This window comes from Lonchura striata, chromosome 25 (genome assembly GCF_046129695.1).
Source record: "Lonchura striata isolate bLonStr1 chromosome 25, bLonStr1.mat, whole genome shotgun sequence".
Classification (NCBI taxonomy): Eukaryota; Metazoa; Chordata; class Aves; order Passeriformes; family Estrildidae; genus Lonchura; species Lonchura striata.
The window spans coordinates 7,620,852-7,634,564 of record NC_134627.1 but is presented as its reverse complement, the minus strand read 5'-3'; the positions used below and the strand labels follow the sequence as shown (position 1 = coordinate 7,634,564).

Below are 13,713 nucleotides of genomic sequence, written 5' to 3'. Positions count from 1 at the left end.
ATGAAAAAAGGAGGAAAAAAGGAGGAAAAAAGGAGGAATAACAGGAGGAAAAAAGGAGGAAAAAAGGAGGAAAGAAGGAAAAACAGGAAGAAAAAAAAGAGAAAAGGAGGAAAAAAAGAAGGAAAGGAGGAAAAAAGAAGGAAAGGAGGGTAAAAAGGAGGAAAGGACGAAAAAAGGAGGAAGAAAGGAGGGAAAAAAAGGAGGAAGAAAGGAGGGAAAAAAAGGAGGAAGAAAGGAGGAAAGGAGGAAAAAAGGATGAAAAACAGGAGGGAAAAAGGACGAAAAAAGGAGAAAAGGAGGAAAAAAAGGAGGGGAAAAAAGGACAGAAAAAAAAAAACCCAAAAAGAGAGAGAGAGAAACAGAAAGTGGCTGGTTGGCCATGGCGGAGCGGGAGGGGACACAGATTCGGGCCGAGGCGCGGCACAGGCGAGACACAAAAGTTCTTTTTTTTTTGGCGGAGCGGAAGGCGACAAAAAGCACGGATGAAAAACAGAAAGAGCAGGGGACACAGGTGGCGGATTCCCCTGCGGAGAGCGCCTCAAGGAGAAGCCAAGTCCCAGGGAGGAGGAGGAGGAGCCCGAGGAAGAGAGGAGGAAGGCCCCGGGAGCAGGAGAGCGGCCGGGCGGAGCTGGCAGGGAGCTCAGAATGAGATGGAGGAGTTCCTGGCCCCAAAGGAAGTCAATACGGGGATGGATGTTCTGCCAGCTGCGGGTTTTTCTGAGACCGTGGGGGAGGTCTCACTGGCCTCTTTAGATGGTCTAGTGGCCTGGAAAGAAAAGCAAGATTCAAGGAGGACGAGGAGGAGGAGGAGGAGGAAGGAAAGGGTGGAAAGTTTGAAGAGAAAGAAAAGGGAAAGCTTGGAAAATAAACCAACAACAACAAAAAAAATAAAAGGCGAAAGAAAGGAAAGGAAAATAAATGAAATTAAAAAAAATACCAAAAAAAGGACAGAAAAGAACCCCAAAAACAACGGAGAAGCGAAAGGAGCTCGTCGAGAAAGCAGCACTGAGTCAGGCCTGAGGTCAAGCAGCTGGAAAAGGGCCACCACCACAAAGAGCAGCCACAAGAGCGGGTCCCACGCGTCACTGACACGGGCAGGGGACGTCCCCGAGGCGTGAGGACGGACGGACGGACGGACGGACACACAGCCACGCACAGCCGGGGGTGGGGGAGGACACGGGGTGGGGGGGAAAGGCAGAGGGGGGACAAGAAGTGGCAGCGTTAGAGCGGGCACGGCCCCCGGCAGCACCCAAGGGTGCCCGCCGTGTCCCCGTCCCCCAGATAAATCCCACACGGGGGACAAAAGTGACACGGAAAAGTCGCTGCTGCGGCCCAGGGGAGGGGACTTGGTGGCCTGATGGGGTCATGGGGATGCTTCCTGCTCCCTCAGGTTTGTCCGGTCCAGGGGGAATCCAGAGGGAATTCCCTGCCTCTTCCCGGTTCTATGAGGTGGGACAACGTCACAGCCTAGAGGGACACCTTGAAAAACCTCAAAAATCCCTCAAAAAACCTCAACAAACCACAAAAAACCCTCAACAAACCTCAAAAAAACTCAAAAAAACCAGAGGGACGCCCCAACCTTGAAAAACCTCAACAAACCCTCAAAAAACTGTCAAAAAACCCTCAAAAACCTCAAAAAACCCCCCAAAAACCCCAACAAACCTCAAAAAAACCTCAAAAAAACCAGAGGGATGCTCCAACCTTGAAAAGCCTCAAAAAACCCTCAGAAAACCTCAACAAACCTCAGCAAACCTTCAACAAACCTCAAAAAACCTCAAAAAAAACCCAAGGGGGACGCTCCAAACTTGAAAAACTCAAAAAACCCTCAAAAAAACCCCAACAAACCTCAAAAAACCTCAAAAAAACCAGAGGGATGCTCCAAACTTGAAAAACTCAAAAAACCCTCAAAAAAACCTCAACAAACCTCAAAAAACCCTCAACAAACCTCAAAAAAACCTCAACAAACCTCAATAAAAAACCTCAAAAACCTCAAAAAAATCCCTCAAAAAAACCCCAAAACCCTCAAAAAAACCCTCAAAAAACCCTCAACAAACCTCAAAAAAACCCCAAAGAACCCCAACAAACCTCAAAAAACCCCACAAAAAACCCCAAAAAACCTCCAAAAACCCTCAAAAAAAAAAAACCAACCCTCAAAAAACCCTCAACAAACCTCAAAAAAACCCCAAAGAACCTCAAGAAGCCTCAAAAAAAAAAATCCCACAAAAAACCCCTCAAAAAACCCTCAACAAACCTCAATAAAAAACCTCAAAAAACCCCTCAAAAAACCCTCAAACAACCCCCAAAGAACCTCAACAAAACTCAAAAAAAAACCTCAAAAAAACCCTCAAAAACCCCTCAACAAACCTCAACAAACCTCAATAAAATCCCTCAAAAAAACCTCAAAAAAACCCTCAAAAAACCCTCAAAAAAACCCTCAAAAAACCTCAAAAAATCTCAAAAGAATACCTCAAAAAACTTCAAGAAACCTCAAAAAAACTTCAAAAACACCTTCAACAAATCTCAAAACACCGCCTCCCTGGGGAGGTTTTTTCACCGAGAGGGGGTTTGACCCTTTTTGCCCATTTTGCTCCTTCCACATTTTTTCCCCTCGGAACCGCGCCGCGAGGAGCCGGGAAAATGCGCGGAATTGGGTTTATTTCCCGTTTTTTTGGGGGGCGGGGAAGGGATGGAGGCGCAGCGCGGGGGCAGAGGAGGGGTGGGGGCGAACCCACCCAGAGAGGGGGAAAAATGGGGTGCAGGGACGTGGGGGGACGGGGACAGCAGGGAGGGACAAAAGCCACCCCAAGTGTCCGTGATCCCCAGGCCAGCTGGGAATGCGCGGGCAGCGCTGGGGTGACAGCAGGGACAGAGTGGGGGGAACCCCGAAATTGCCCCCCGAGGTGGGGAGGGGGTCAGTGCTGGCTGCTGGGGGGGTTTGGGGTGCTCCATGCCACCCCCAAAACGCTTCTCTTCCAGCTGCTGTGGCCCGCTGGCGCTGTCACCGCAGTGTCACCACAGTGTCACCACGGTGTCACCACCCCGCCTGGGACACCCACGAGCACACCCACGCCCACTGTGGGTGCACAGAGTGGGAGGGGAGGGGGTCTGGGCTCCCCAAAACCTCCCCCAGCAGGGAATTCTCATCCCGCGGCTTCAACAGCACGGCCAAGGAGGTGGCATTGTCCCCCTGGGGTGACACGGCCACCCGCTCAGGGTGGCACCCAGCGTTTGGCGACCAACGTGGAGTTTGTGACTTTGTGACTTTGTGACTTTGCGACTTTGTGACTTTGTGACTCTGCCCTGTCTGTGCCCCTGTCGCCAGCCCCCGGGGCGGGCACAGAGAGTGACAAGAGCCACCCCCGCAGTGCCACCACCGCGTCCCTCTGTCCCCAACCCCAAATCTGAGAAGGTCCCAAAAATAAAAAGGGAGAGAACGCGATCCCAAAACTCATCACCCCGCGGGTGTCCCCGGCTCGGGCTGTGCCCAGGGTGATGCCAGGGGGGTGGGCAGCTCTGGAGGGGCGGTGGGCAGCGCTGGGGGTAGTGGGCAGCCTTGGGGGGGGGGTGGGCAGCCTTGGTGGGGCAGTGGGCAGATTTGGGGGTGGTGGGCAGCATTGGGGGCAGTGGACAGCCTTGGGGGCAGTGGGCAGTGCTGGGGGTGGTGGGCAGCCCTGGGGGGGTGGTGGGCAGCGCTGGGGGCGGTGGGCAGCCTTGGGGGGGGGTGGGCAGCCTTGGTGGGGCGGTGGGCAGCGCTGGGGGCGGTGGGCAGCCTTGGTGGGGCGGTGGGCAGCGCTGGGGGCGGTGGGCAGCCTTGGTGGGGCGGTGGGCAGATTTGGGGGTGGTGGGCAGCACTGGGGGCAGTGGGCTGCCCTGGAGGTTTTGGACAGCCCTGGTGGGGCAGTGGGCTGCCCTGGGGGTGGTGGGCAGCGCTGGAGGGGTAGTGGGCAGCCCTGGGAGCGGTGGGCAGCCCTGGAAGGGTGGTGGGCAAACCTGGTGGGGTGGTGGGCAGCCTTGGGGGCGGTGGGCAGCCCTGGAGGTTTTGGACAGCCCTGGAGGGGTAGTGGGCAGCCCTGGGGGCAGTGGGCAGCCCTGGAGGGGTGGTGGGCAGCCCTGGGGGCAGTGGGCAGTGCTGGTGGGGTGGTGGGCAGCCTTGGTGGGGCGGTGGGCAGCCCTGGGGGTTTTGGACAGCCCTGGTGGCAGTGGGCAGTTCTGGGGGTGGTGGGCAGCCCTGGAGGGGTGGTGGGCAAACCTGGTGGGGTGGTGGGCAGCGCTGCGGGCGGTGGGCAGCCCTGGGGGCGTTGGGCAGCCCTGGGGGTAGTGGGCAGTGCTGGGGGCGGTGGGCAGCCCTGGAGGGGTGGTGGGCAGCCTTGGGGGCGGTGGGCAGCCCTGGGGGTTTTGGACAGCCCTGGTAGCAGTGGGCAGTGCTGGGGGCGTTGGGCAGCCCTGGGGGTAGTGGGCAGTGCTGGGGGCGGTGGGCAGCCCTGGGAGGATCGTGGGCAGCCTTGGGGGCGGTGGGCAAACCTGGTGGGGTGGTGGGCAGCCCTGAGGGCGGTGGGCAGCCCTGGGGGTTTTGGACAGCCCTGGTAGCAGTGGGCAGTGCTGGGGGCGGTGGGCAGCCCTGGAGGGGTGGTGGGCAGCGCTGGGGGCAGTGGGCTGCTCTGGGGGCGGTGGGCAGCCCTGGAGGGGTGGTGGGCAGCCTTGGGGGCGGTGGGCAGTGCTGGGGGCGTTGGGCAGCACTCGGGGGGGTCTCTGGGGGTGCAGTACCTGCTGCTGGCCCTGGATCCGCATGTATTCCATGCGCTGCTTGATGTGCTTGCCCTTGTCGGGGCTGCCCTGCTGGCCCTGCTTCAGCCGCGACGCCGGGTTCACCACCTTCATCGCCGGGATGGAGACGCCGCCGCTCTGCCGGGACAAAACCCAGACGGGGGGAAAGGCTTAGAATTGGTTGGCGGAGCCCTGGATGGATGGAGATGTGCCACCACCCTTTGCCGGGCACAGCCCGTGGGGACGATGCCAGGTCAGGAGCAAGGTCACCGGCTCGGCCGTGAAGCTCCGAACCCCACCGGGACTTACCGGGAGGCAACCGGGAGGGATTTTAGGGCGCGCACGGCACACACCGGGACACCGAGGGACAGCCAAGAGAGAGGGGAAAGAGGCGGCGGCAGGCGGAAGCAGAATTCCAGGTGGGAACGGCGGCAGTGGGAATACAGAGGAGTTTATTTACTGTGCACAGGATCCACAGGCGGCAGCGCCACACACACACACTCACCCCGTGCGTCCCCTCCCGTGCCCAGGTCCCCTCCCGGTGTCCTCCTGCCCTGTCCTGTCGCAGCCCAAATTTGGGATGGCTCAGGTGAAGCCCTGGGATCCTCAGTGGTCCCCACAGGTGGGACACGGGGGATTCCCGCACCCCGCAGCGCGAGGGAATCATCAAAGGATGGAAAATCCTCAGCTGGGAGGGAGCCGCGAGCATCAGCCGAGCCCAAATCCCAGCCCTGGAGAACCCCACAAGTGTCTGTGCCGCACCATCCGCAGCATTCCCAGCCTTGGGAATCTTCCCAAGCAGCTCAAAATCCTTGGAATGCGACACCAGCCCCGCCCTGCCCTGCTCTGCTTTAGGATTGACCCATCACAGCTCCTCCCGCCTAACCCTGAGCCTGGCTTCGCTCAGCCCCGGCCATAAATCCATCCCGCAGCTCCACTTCCCCTTTCCCGGGGGAAAAAAAACGGGAAAAATTGCAGCCACACCCCCGTTCACCCAGCGGGAGCCCGCAGAGGACGGCTCCAAGTGGAAAAAGAGATTTTTTTTTTTTTTCCCCAGCGCTGACTGTTAATAAAGGAGCAGGTTGTCATCGCGGCAGAGCTCAGGGCACTTTTTCCCTCCCTCCCTGGTTTTTTTTTCCCAGATATTCAGCTGGATTCCAGCAGAAAGCAATTTGGGATGGCTTCAGGGAGCTCGTGCTGTGGTTTAATGAGGAGAAACATCTGCCAGGCTCCGGCTGCTGCTCCTTAGGAGAGGGATTTTATGGGAAATGGTGAAACCGGGAGCGGTGCTTCGGCACCCAGCCCTGCCTGACCTCAGGGGATGTTCGAGGATCCCGTGGGATGCTCCTGGACCCCGTGAGGTGTTCCTGGACCCTGTGGGATGCTCCTGGACCCCATAGGATGCTCCTGGACCCCATGGGATTTTCATGGATCCCGTGGGCTGCTCTTGGACTTCATGGGATGCTCCTGGACCCCTTGGGGTGCTTTTTGAGCCCATAGGATGCTTCTGAACCCCGTGGGATGCTCTTGGATCCTGTGGGGTGTTCCTGGACCATGTGGGATGATCCTGGACCCTGTGGGATGCTCTTGGACCCCATGGGATGCTCCTGGAACCTGTGGGATTTTCGTGGATCCCATGGGCTGCTCTTGGACCCTGTAGGATATTTGTTGACCCTGTGGGATGCTTTTGGATCCCATGGGATGCTCCTGGAACCTGTGGGATTTTCGTGGACCCCATGGGATGCTCCTGGACCTCATGGGATGTCCATGGATCCCATGGGATGCTCCTGGACCCTCTGGGGTACTCCTGGATCCCGTGGGCTGCTCTTGGACCCATAGGATGTTTGCTGACCCTGTGGGACGCTTTTGGATCCCGTGGGATGCCCATCCTGGACCTGGTCCTTCAAAATCCTGCCAGGGCAGAAGAATCCCCCTCATCCAGGGTGTAACTCCAGGATGGGATCATCCAGCACCACCCGGCACCTTCTCCCTTCCAGCTCATCCCTCGCTCACTCCTGCCCTTCCCAGAGCCCTCCAAGAGTCAGGAGGAAGAGGAAGATTCGCTCTCCACCCCAGCTCTGCCTGGAGGTGGAGTCACAGAGAGGGAGCAGGCGGAGGAAGAGACACCAGAGTGAATCCAGGGCAGAGCAGGGCACGGGGGAGAAGAGAAAATGAACCTGGCGAGTGCCGGGGGGCAGCTGCGGCTTGGGGAGCAGCGCTGGCTTGGTCCTGCTCGCAAAGGGACTCTTGGCAGCACCATCCTTGGCCCGGCTGAGGTCCAGCGCGGTGTCACCGTCGCAGCCTCCGTGCCCGAGGTCCCTCGGGCTCTTCCCGGCCTCCTCGGATCCCAGCGCGCCCTTGGGGAACGCCAATTCCACGGCGGGGTGGCTGCTGATCTCGCTGATGGTCATTTCCAGCTCGCGGATGGTTTCCTCCAGGCTGTCCAGTCTCTGGTAGGTGTCCTCACAAATCTCCGTTTTGCCCGCGGTCGTGGGGGACAAGCGGCCTCTGCAGAGCCCCTCCGCCGTTCTGGGGTCACCCCCAGCATCTGGAACTCCTCCATCCCATCCTGGAGCTGCCGTGGCGTGGCTGGAGCGGGTAGGGATCTGCTCCAGCAGCTGCTGTTCCACCCGGGAATGTCCCGCTGCCCACGGGGCTGCGTCTCTGCCCGCAGAACCCCCGGGATGTGCCCCAGGGTGGGTTGGTGGCTCTCGACCCGGGGCTGGTGGGTTCTCCTCCCTCCACGCGGCTTTGGGAACCCCAGACGAGCATCTAGAACCGAGCCTGGCTCCTCTTTGGGAGTCCCCATCGCCGTCGGGAATGTGGGGGATGATCCCGGCACGGATGGAAGGGAGCGCGGCCTCTGCGGCTCCGGCACCTTCCCCGCGGCTCCGAGGAGGCCACGCAGCCGCGGGAATTTGGGGACAAATCTTTGGGGACAAATCGCTGCCTCCTGGCCTGCTGGCAGTGTCCAGACCCGCGTCCCCTCCTCGTCCCCCCGTTTTATCCCCCGGGGATGCCGAAGGGAACGCCCGGGATGTGCTGCCGGGGGAGCGCGGCGCTGGAGGGGGTTCCTGTGCCAGCGGGGATTTTGGGGAGCTGCCAGGAGCCCCCACACGGCCTCTCCTTGTCCCCTCGGGTGGCAGCTGCCCTCGTGCTGCTGCGCTGCCCGGTGCCACCCACAGCTCCGGCTCGGCTTCGGGGGACGGCGGCTCCGACCCGCACTCGGTGAGCACGATCTGGGGCAGGGAGAAGGCCCGGCTGGCCGGGGCTGCCAGCGGCTCCTAGGCAGAGAATTCAGACAGATTAGGGGCCAGCAGGCAGCGGGGTTTGCCCGGGAGGCGCCACGGGGCACCAGAAATTATTGGGGTCCCCCCACGCCGGTGCTTGTGGGCACGGCAGAGTTCCAGGCGGGAGTTTGGGAAGGGAGGGGGGCTCAGATCCATCCTGCCCGTCCCATACAGCCCAGCGGGATTCATGGCGTGGGCAGGGGATGGAGAGGGTGGATCAGCTCCCTCCTCCGGCCCTGACATCCCACAGGGATCCAGAGCATGGACAGGGACTGGACAGGGATGTTCAATTCCCTCTTTTCCAGCTCTGACATTCCACAGGAATCCAGAGCATGGACAGGGACTGGATAGGGATGTTCAATTCCCTCTTTTCCAGCTCTGACATTCCACAGGGATCCAGAGCATGGGCAGGGAATGGACAGGGAAGTTCAATTCCCACTGGGATCCAGAGCAGGGACAGGGACTGGACAGGGATGTTCAATTCCCACAAGGATCCAGAGCATGGACAGGGACTGGATAGGGATGTTCAATTCCCTCTTTTCCAGCTCTGACATTCCACAGGGATCCAGAGCATGGACAGGGAATGGACAGGGATGTTCAATTCCCTCTTTTCCAGCCCTGACATCCCACAGGGATCCAGATCATGGACAGGGACTGGACAGGGATGTTCAATTCCCACAGGGATCCAGAGCATGGACAGGGAATGGACAGGGATGTTCAATTCCCTCCTGTCCAGCCCTGACATCCCACAGGGATCCAGAGCATGGACAGGGAATGGACAGGGATGTTCAATTCCCACTGGGATCCAGAGAATGGACAGGGATGTTCAATTCCCTCTTGTCCAGCTCTGACATCCCACAGGGATCCAAAGCGGGGACAGGGAATGGACAGGGAAGTTCAATTCCCTCTTTTCCAGCTCTGACATCCCACAGGGATCCAAAGCAGGGACAGGGACTGGACAGGGAAGTTCAATTCCCACAGGGATCCAGAGCATGGACAGGGAATGGACAGGGAAGTTCAATTCCCACAGGGATCCAGAGCATGGACAGGGACTGGACAGGGATGTTCAATTCCCACAGGGATCCAGAGCATGGACAGGGAATGGACAGGGATGTTCAATTCCCACAGGGATCCAGAGCATGGACAGGGAATGGACAGGGAAGTTCAATTCCCACAGGGATCCAGAGCATGGACAGGGAATGGAAAGGGAGGTTCAATTCTCACAGGGATCCAAAGCAGGGACAGGGACTGGACAGGGATGTTTAATTCCCTCCTCTCCAGCTCTGACATCCTGGAGATCCAGAGCACGGACAGGAGATGGAAGAGGATGTTCAATTCCCTCCTGTCCACGGACTGGGAATGGACAGGGATGTTCAATTCCCTCTTTTCCAGCCCTGACATCCCACAGGGATCCAGAGCGTGGACAGGGACTGGACAGGGATGTTTAATTCCTTCCTCTCCAGTTCTGACATTCCACAGGGATCCAGAGCAGGGACAGGGAATGGACAGGGATGTTCAATTCCCTCTTGTCCAGCCCTGACATTCCACAGGGATCCAGAGCAGGGACAGGGAATGGACAGGGATGTTCAATTCCCTCTTGTCCAGCCCTGACATTCCACAGGGATATCCCATCTGGACATTCCCTGCTCTGTCCTGGCGTTCTCTGCTCCATCCCAGTCCCTCCTCCAGTCGTTTTCCTCCTGCTCTTCCCATCCTGGACATTCCCTACTCCATCCTGGCATTCCCTGCTCCATCCTGACGTTCCCTACTCCATCCAGGACATTCCCTACTCCATCCTGGCATTCCCTACTCCATTCTGGACATTCCCTACTCCATCCTGCCAATCCCTGCTCCATCCTGACGTTCCCTGCTCCATCCTGATGTTCCCTGCTCCATCCTGGCATTCCCTGCTCCATCCTGACGTTCCCTGCTCCATCCTGGCATTCCCTGCTCCATCCTGACATTCCCTGCTCCATCTTGCCATTCCCTGCTCCACCCTGGACATGCCCTGCACCATTCCATCTGCTCTCCAGGCGTTTTCCTCCTGCTCTTTGTACCCTGCTCCATCCTGGACATGCCCTGCTCCATCCCAGCCGCTCTCCAGACTCTCTCCAGCCCAGAGCCCAGCTCGGATCTCAGGAGGGCCAGGACGGGGCCAGACCCAACTCCGGGATGATCCCAAACCACCGGATCCTGCTCCAACCCTTCCCTTTCCATGCACAGAGCGGAGTCTCCCATGCAGTGCCCACCCCCGGGGCATGCCGTGAGAGCGGCGGGCGCTGCCCGGTGCTGGGGTGGCCCCGGTGCATCCCGGGACCCACAGCCGTGGGTCAGTGCCAGTTTGAGAACCACGGCCGTGGGTCAGTGCCAGCTCGGGAACCACGGCCGTGGGTCAGTGCCAGTTAGAGAACCACAGCCGTGGGTCAGTGCCGGCTCGGGAGCCACAGCCGTGGGTCAGTGCCGGATCAGGAGCCACGGCCGTGGGTCAGTGCCAGTTTGAGAACCACGGCCGTGGGTCAGTGCCGGATCAGGAGCCACGGCCGTGGGTCAGTGCCAGTTTGAGAACCACGGCCGTGGGTCAGTGCCAGGTCAGGAGCCACGGCCGTGGGTCAGTGCCAGTTTGAGAACCACGGCCGTGGGTCAGTGCTGGCTCAGGAGCCACGGCCGTGGGTCAGTGCCGGCTCAGGAGCCACGGCCGTGGGTCAGTGCCGGCTCGGGAGCCACAGCCGTGGGTCAGTGCCAGATCAGGAGCCACGGCCGTGGGTCAGTGCCAGTTTGAGAACCACGGCCGTGGGTCAGTGCCAGGTCAGGAGCCACGGCCGTGGGTCAGTGCTGGCTCAGGAGCCACGGCCGTGGGTCAGTGCCAGTTTGAGAACCACGGCCGTGGGTCAGTGCTGGCTCAGGAGCCACGGCCGTGGGTCAGTGCCGGCTCAGGAGCCACGGCCGTGGGTCAGTGCCGGCTCGGGAGCCACAGCCGTGGGTCAGTGCCAGTTAGAGAACCACAGCCGTGGGTCAGTGCCGGCTCGGGAGCCGTGGCTGTGGGTTAACACCAGCTCCGTTGCCTGCCAGGAGCCATGGCCATGGGTTAGTGCCGGTTCTGGTGTTGTTTCAGTGCCGGGAGCCACGTCCGTGGGTCAGCACCAGCCCCGGTGCCTCCCGTGACCCACAGCCGTGGGTCAGCACCAGCCCCGGTGCCTCCCGTGACCCACAGCCGTGGGTCAGCACCAGCCCTGGTGCCTCCCGTGACCCACAGCCGTGGGTCAGCACCGGCCCCGGTGCCGTGTCAGTGCCGAGAGTGAGGCAGTGAGGAGACAAGGCGGTGATTAGTCGGTTAAATCAGAGAAAAGCAGAGCAAGTGTGCGGAGAAGAGGAAGAGGAGGAAGGCGGTGAGAGCGCGGCCCCGTGGAGCCGTTACCTTCCATCCTTTCCATCCTTGGGCTCCGTCGGGCCACGGCTCGGAGCGGCCCGGGGACGCGGCCTCGAGGGGGTCCCAGCGGGGCGTGGGGAGGGGAGGGGAGGCAGAGCTCCGCTGAAACACCTGGGGAGTCAAACACGGCCACTGCAGGCACGGAGGGGCAACCGGGGCCTGGCCACTGCGCGGGTGGAAAGGCAACCCGGGCCTGAAGCGGGCTCGTGGTGGCCACGGCCTGAGCAGATGGGATGGTGGAGGTTGGCAGGGGCAGAAGCAGCATTGTCCCCTGTGCTGGTGGCAGTGTCACCTGTCCCTGTGCTGGTGACACTGTCACTCATCCCCCTGTCTGGTCCCCCGGCCAGGAGAGTCACTGGTCCCTTGGCCAGCAGTGTCACTCGTCCCCTGGCCACCAGCATCACCTGTCCACCGGCCAGCAGAGTCACTGGTCCCTTGGCCAGCAGTGTCTCTGGTCCCCTGGCCACCAGCATCACCTGTCCCCTGGCCAGCAGAGTCACTGGTCCCTTGGCCAGCAGTGTCACCTGTCCCCTGGCCACCAGCATCACCTGTCCCCCGGCCAGCAGTGTCACTGGTCCCTTGGCCAGCAGTGTCACCTGTCCCCTGGCCAGCAGTGTCTCTGGTCCCCTGGCCACCAGCATCACCTGTCCCCCGGCCAGCAGAGTCACTGGTCCCTTGGCCAGCAGTGTCACTCGTCCCCTGGCCACCAGCATCACCTGTCCCCCGGCCAGCAGTGTCACCTGTCCCCTGGCCAGCAGTGTCACTGGTCCCTTGGCCACCAGCATCACCTGTCCCCCGGCCAGCAGAGTCACTGGTCCCTTGGCCAGCAGAGTCACTGGTCCCTTGGCCAGCAGTGTCACCTGTCCCCCGGCCAGCAGAGTCACTGGTCCCTTGGCCAGCAGTGTCTCTGGTCCCCTGGCAGCAATGTCACCTGTCCCCCGGCCAGCAGTGTCACTGGTCCCTTGGCCAACAGTGTCACCTGTCCCCCGGCCAGCAGTGTCACTGCTCCCTCAGCCAGGAGAGTCGCTGGTCCCCTGGCCAGCAGTGTCACTGGTCCCTTGGCCAGCAGTGTCACCTGTCCCCCGGCCAGCAGTGTCACTGGTCCCTCAGCCAGGAGAGTCGCTGGTCCCCTGGCCAGCAGTGTCACCCATGCCCTGGCCAGCAGGGTCACCTTTCTCCTGGCCATCACCATCACTGGTCCCCTGGCCAGCAGTCACTGGTCCAGTCTGGGGAATCACTGGTCCAGTTCTTCTGCCTGCAGCACCATCACCTGTGCCCTGTGTCACCACCTGTGCTCCGTGTCACCACCTGTGCCCTGTGTCACCACCTGTGCTCCGTGTCACCACCTGTGCCCCATGTCACCACCTGTGCCCTGCACTGTCACCTGTCCCACACCTGCGCTGTGCCCCGTTCTCCTCCCTCCTGGAGGAAAACCATCCAAGGAAAAACCATCCAAGGAAAAACCATCTGTGCAGCATCCAGGTGTGCCACACCCACCTGTGTCACACCTGTCCCTGGCAGTGCCACCTCTCTGTCCCCACAGCCCCGGGTGGAGCCAGTGCCGGGGATGTCACCACCAAAAACCCCCCCGAGCTGTGCCCTGAGCAGAAGGACGGGGTAGTGTCACCTGCGGGCAGGTGCCACCTGTGTGCCGGTGTCACCTGTGGGGCGGCATCACCTGCAGGGCAGTGTCACCTATAGGGTGGTGTCACCCGTGGGCTGATGTCACCTGCGGACCGGTGTCACCCGTGGGACAGTGTCACCCATGGGGCAGTGCCACCCGCGGGCTGGTGTCACCTGTGGGGTGGTGCCACCTGTGTGCCAGTGTCACCTGCGGGGCAGTGCCACCTGTGGGGCAGGTGTCACCCGCTAGCCAGTGTCACCCATGGGCCAGTGCCACCTGAGGGGCAGTGTCACCTGCGGGTCAGTGCCACCCATGGGCTGGTGCCACCTGCGTGCCAGTGTCACCTGCGGGGTGGTGTCACCTGTGTGTTGATGTCACCTGCGTACCCGTGTCACCTACGGGGCAGTGTCACCTACTGGCCAGTGCCACCCATGGGCTGGTGTCACCTGCGGGCTGGTGTCACCTGCATGTCAGTGCCACCAGTGGGCCGGTGTCACCTGTGGGCTGGTGCCACCTGTGGGTCAGTGCCACCTGTGGACCAGTGTCACCTGTGGGCTGGTGTCACCTCCGTGTCGGTGCCACCTGTGGACCAGTGTCACCTGTGGGCT

The 13,713-nt window shown here is 60.7% G+C and overlaps 1 protein-coding gene across 1 annotated transcript in view; it reads right to left on the bottom strand.

Annotated features, from left to right (window-relative positions):
• Window positions 1-425: 425 nt before the first annotated feature.
• The window catches only part of SRCIN1 (SRC kinase signaling inhibitor 1), a 91,253-nt gene continuing 77,965 nt past the window's right edge, over window positions 426-13,713 (bottom strand). Inside the window, exons 18-19 of the mRNA XM_077788324.1 lie at window positions 4,765-4,902; window positions 426-766 (exon numbers count right to left, since the gene is read on the bottom strand). Of these exons, the coding sequence (XP_077644450.1) occupies window positions 641-766; window positions 4,765-4,902 (264 nt within the window). The 3' untranslated portion in view covers window positions 426-640. The remainder of the gene's footprint in view (window positions 767-4,764; window positions 4,903-13,713) is intronic.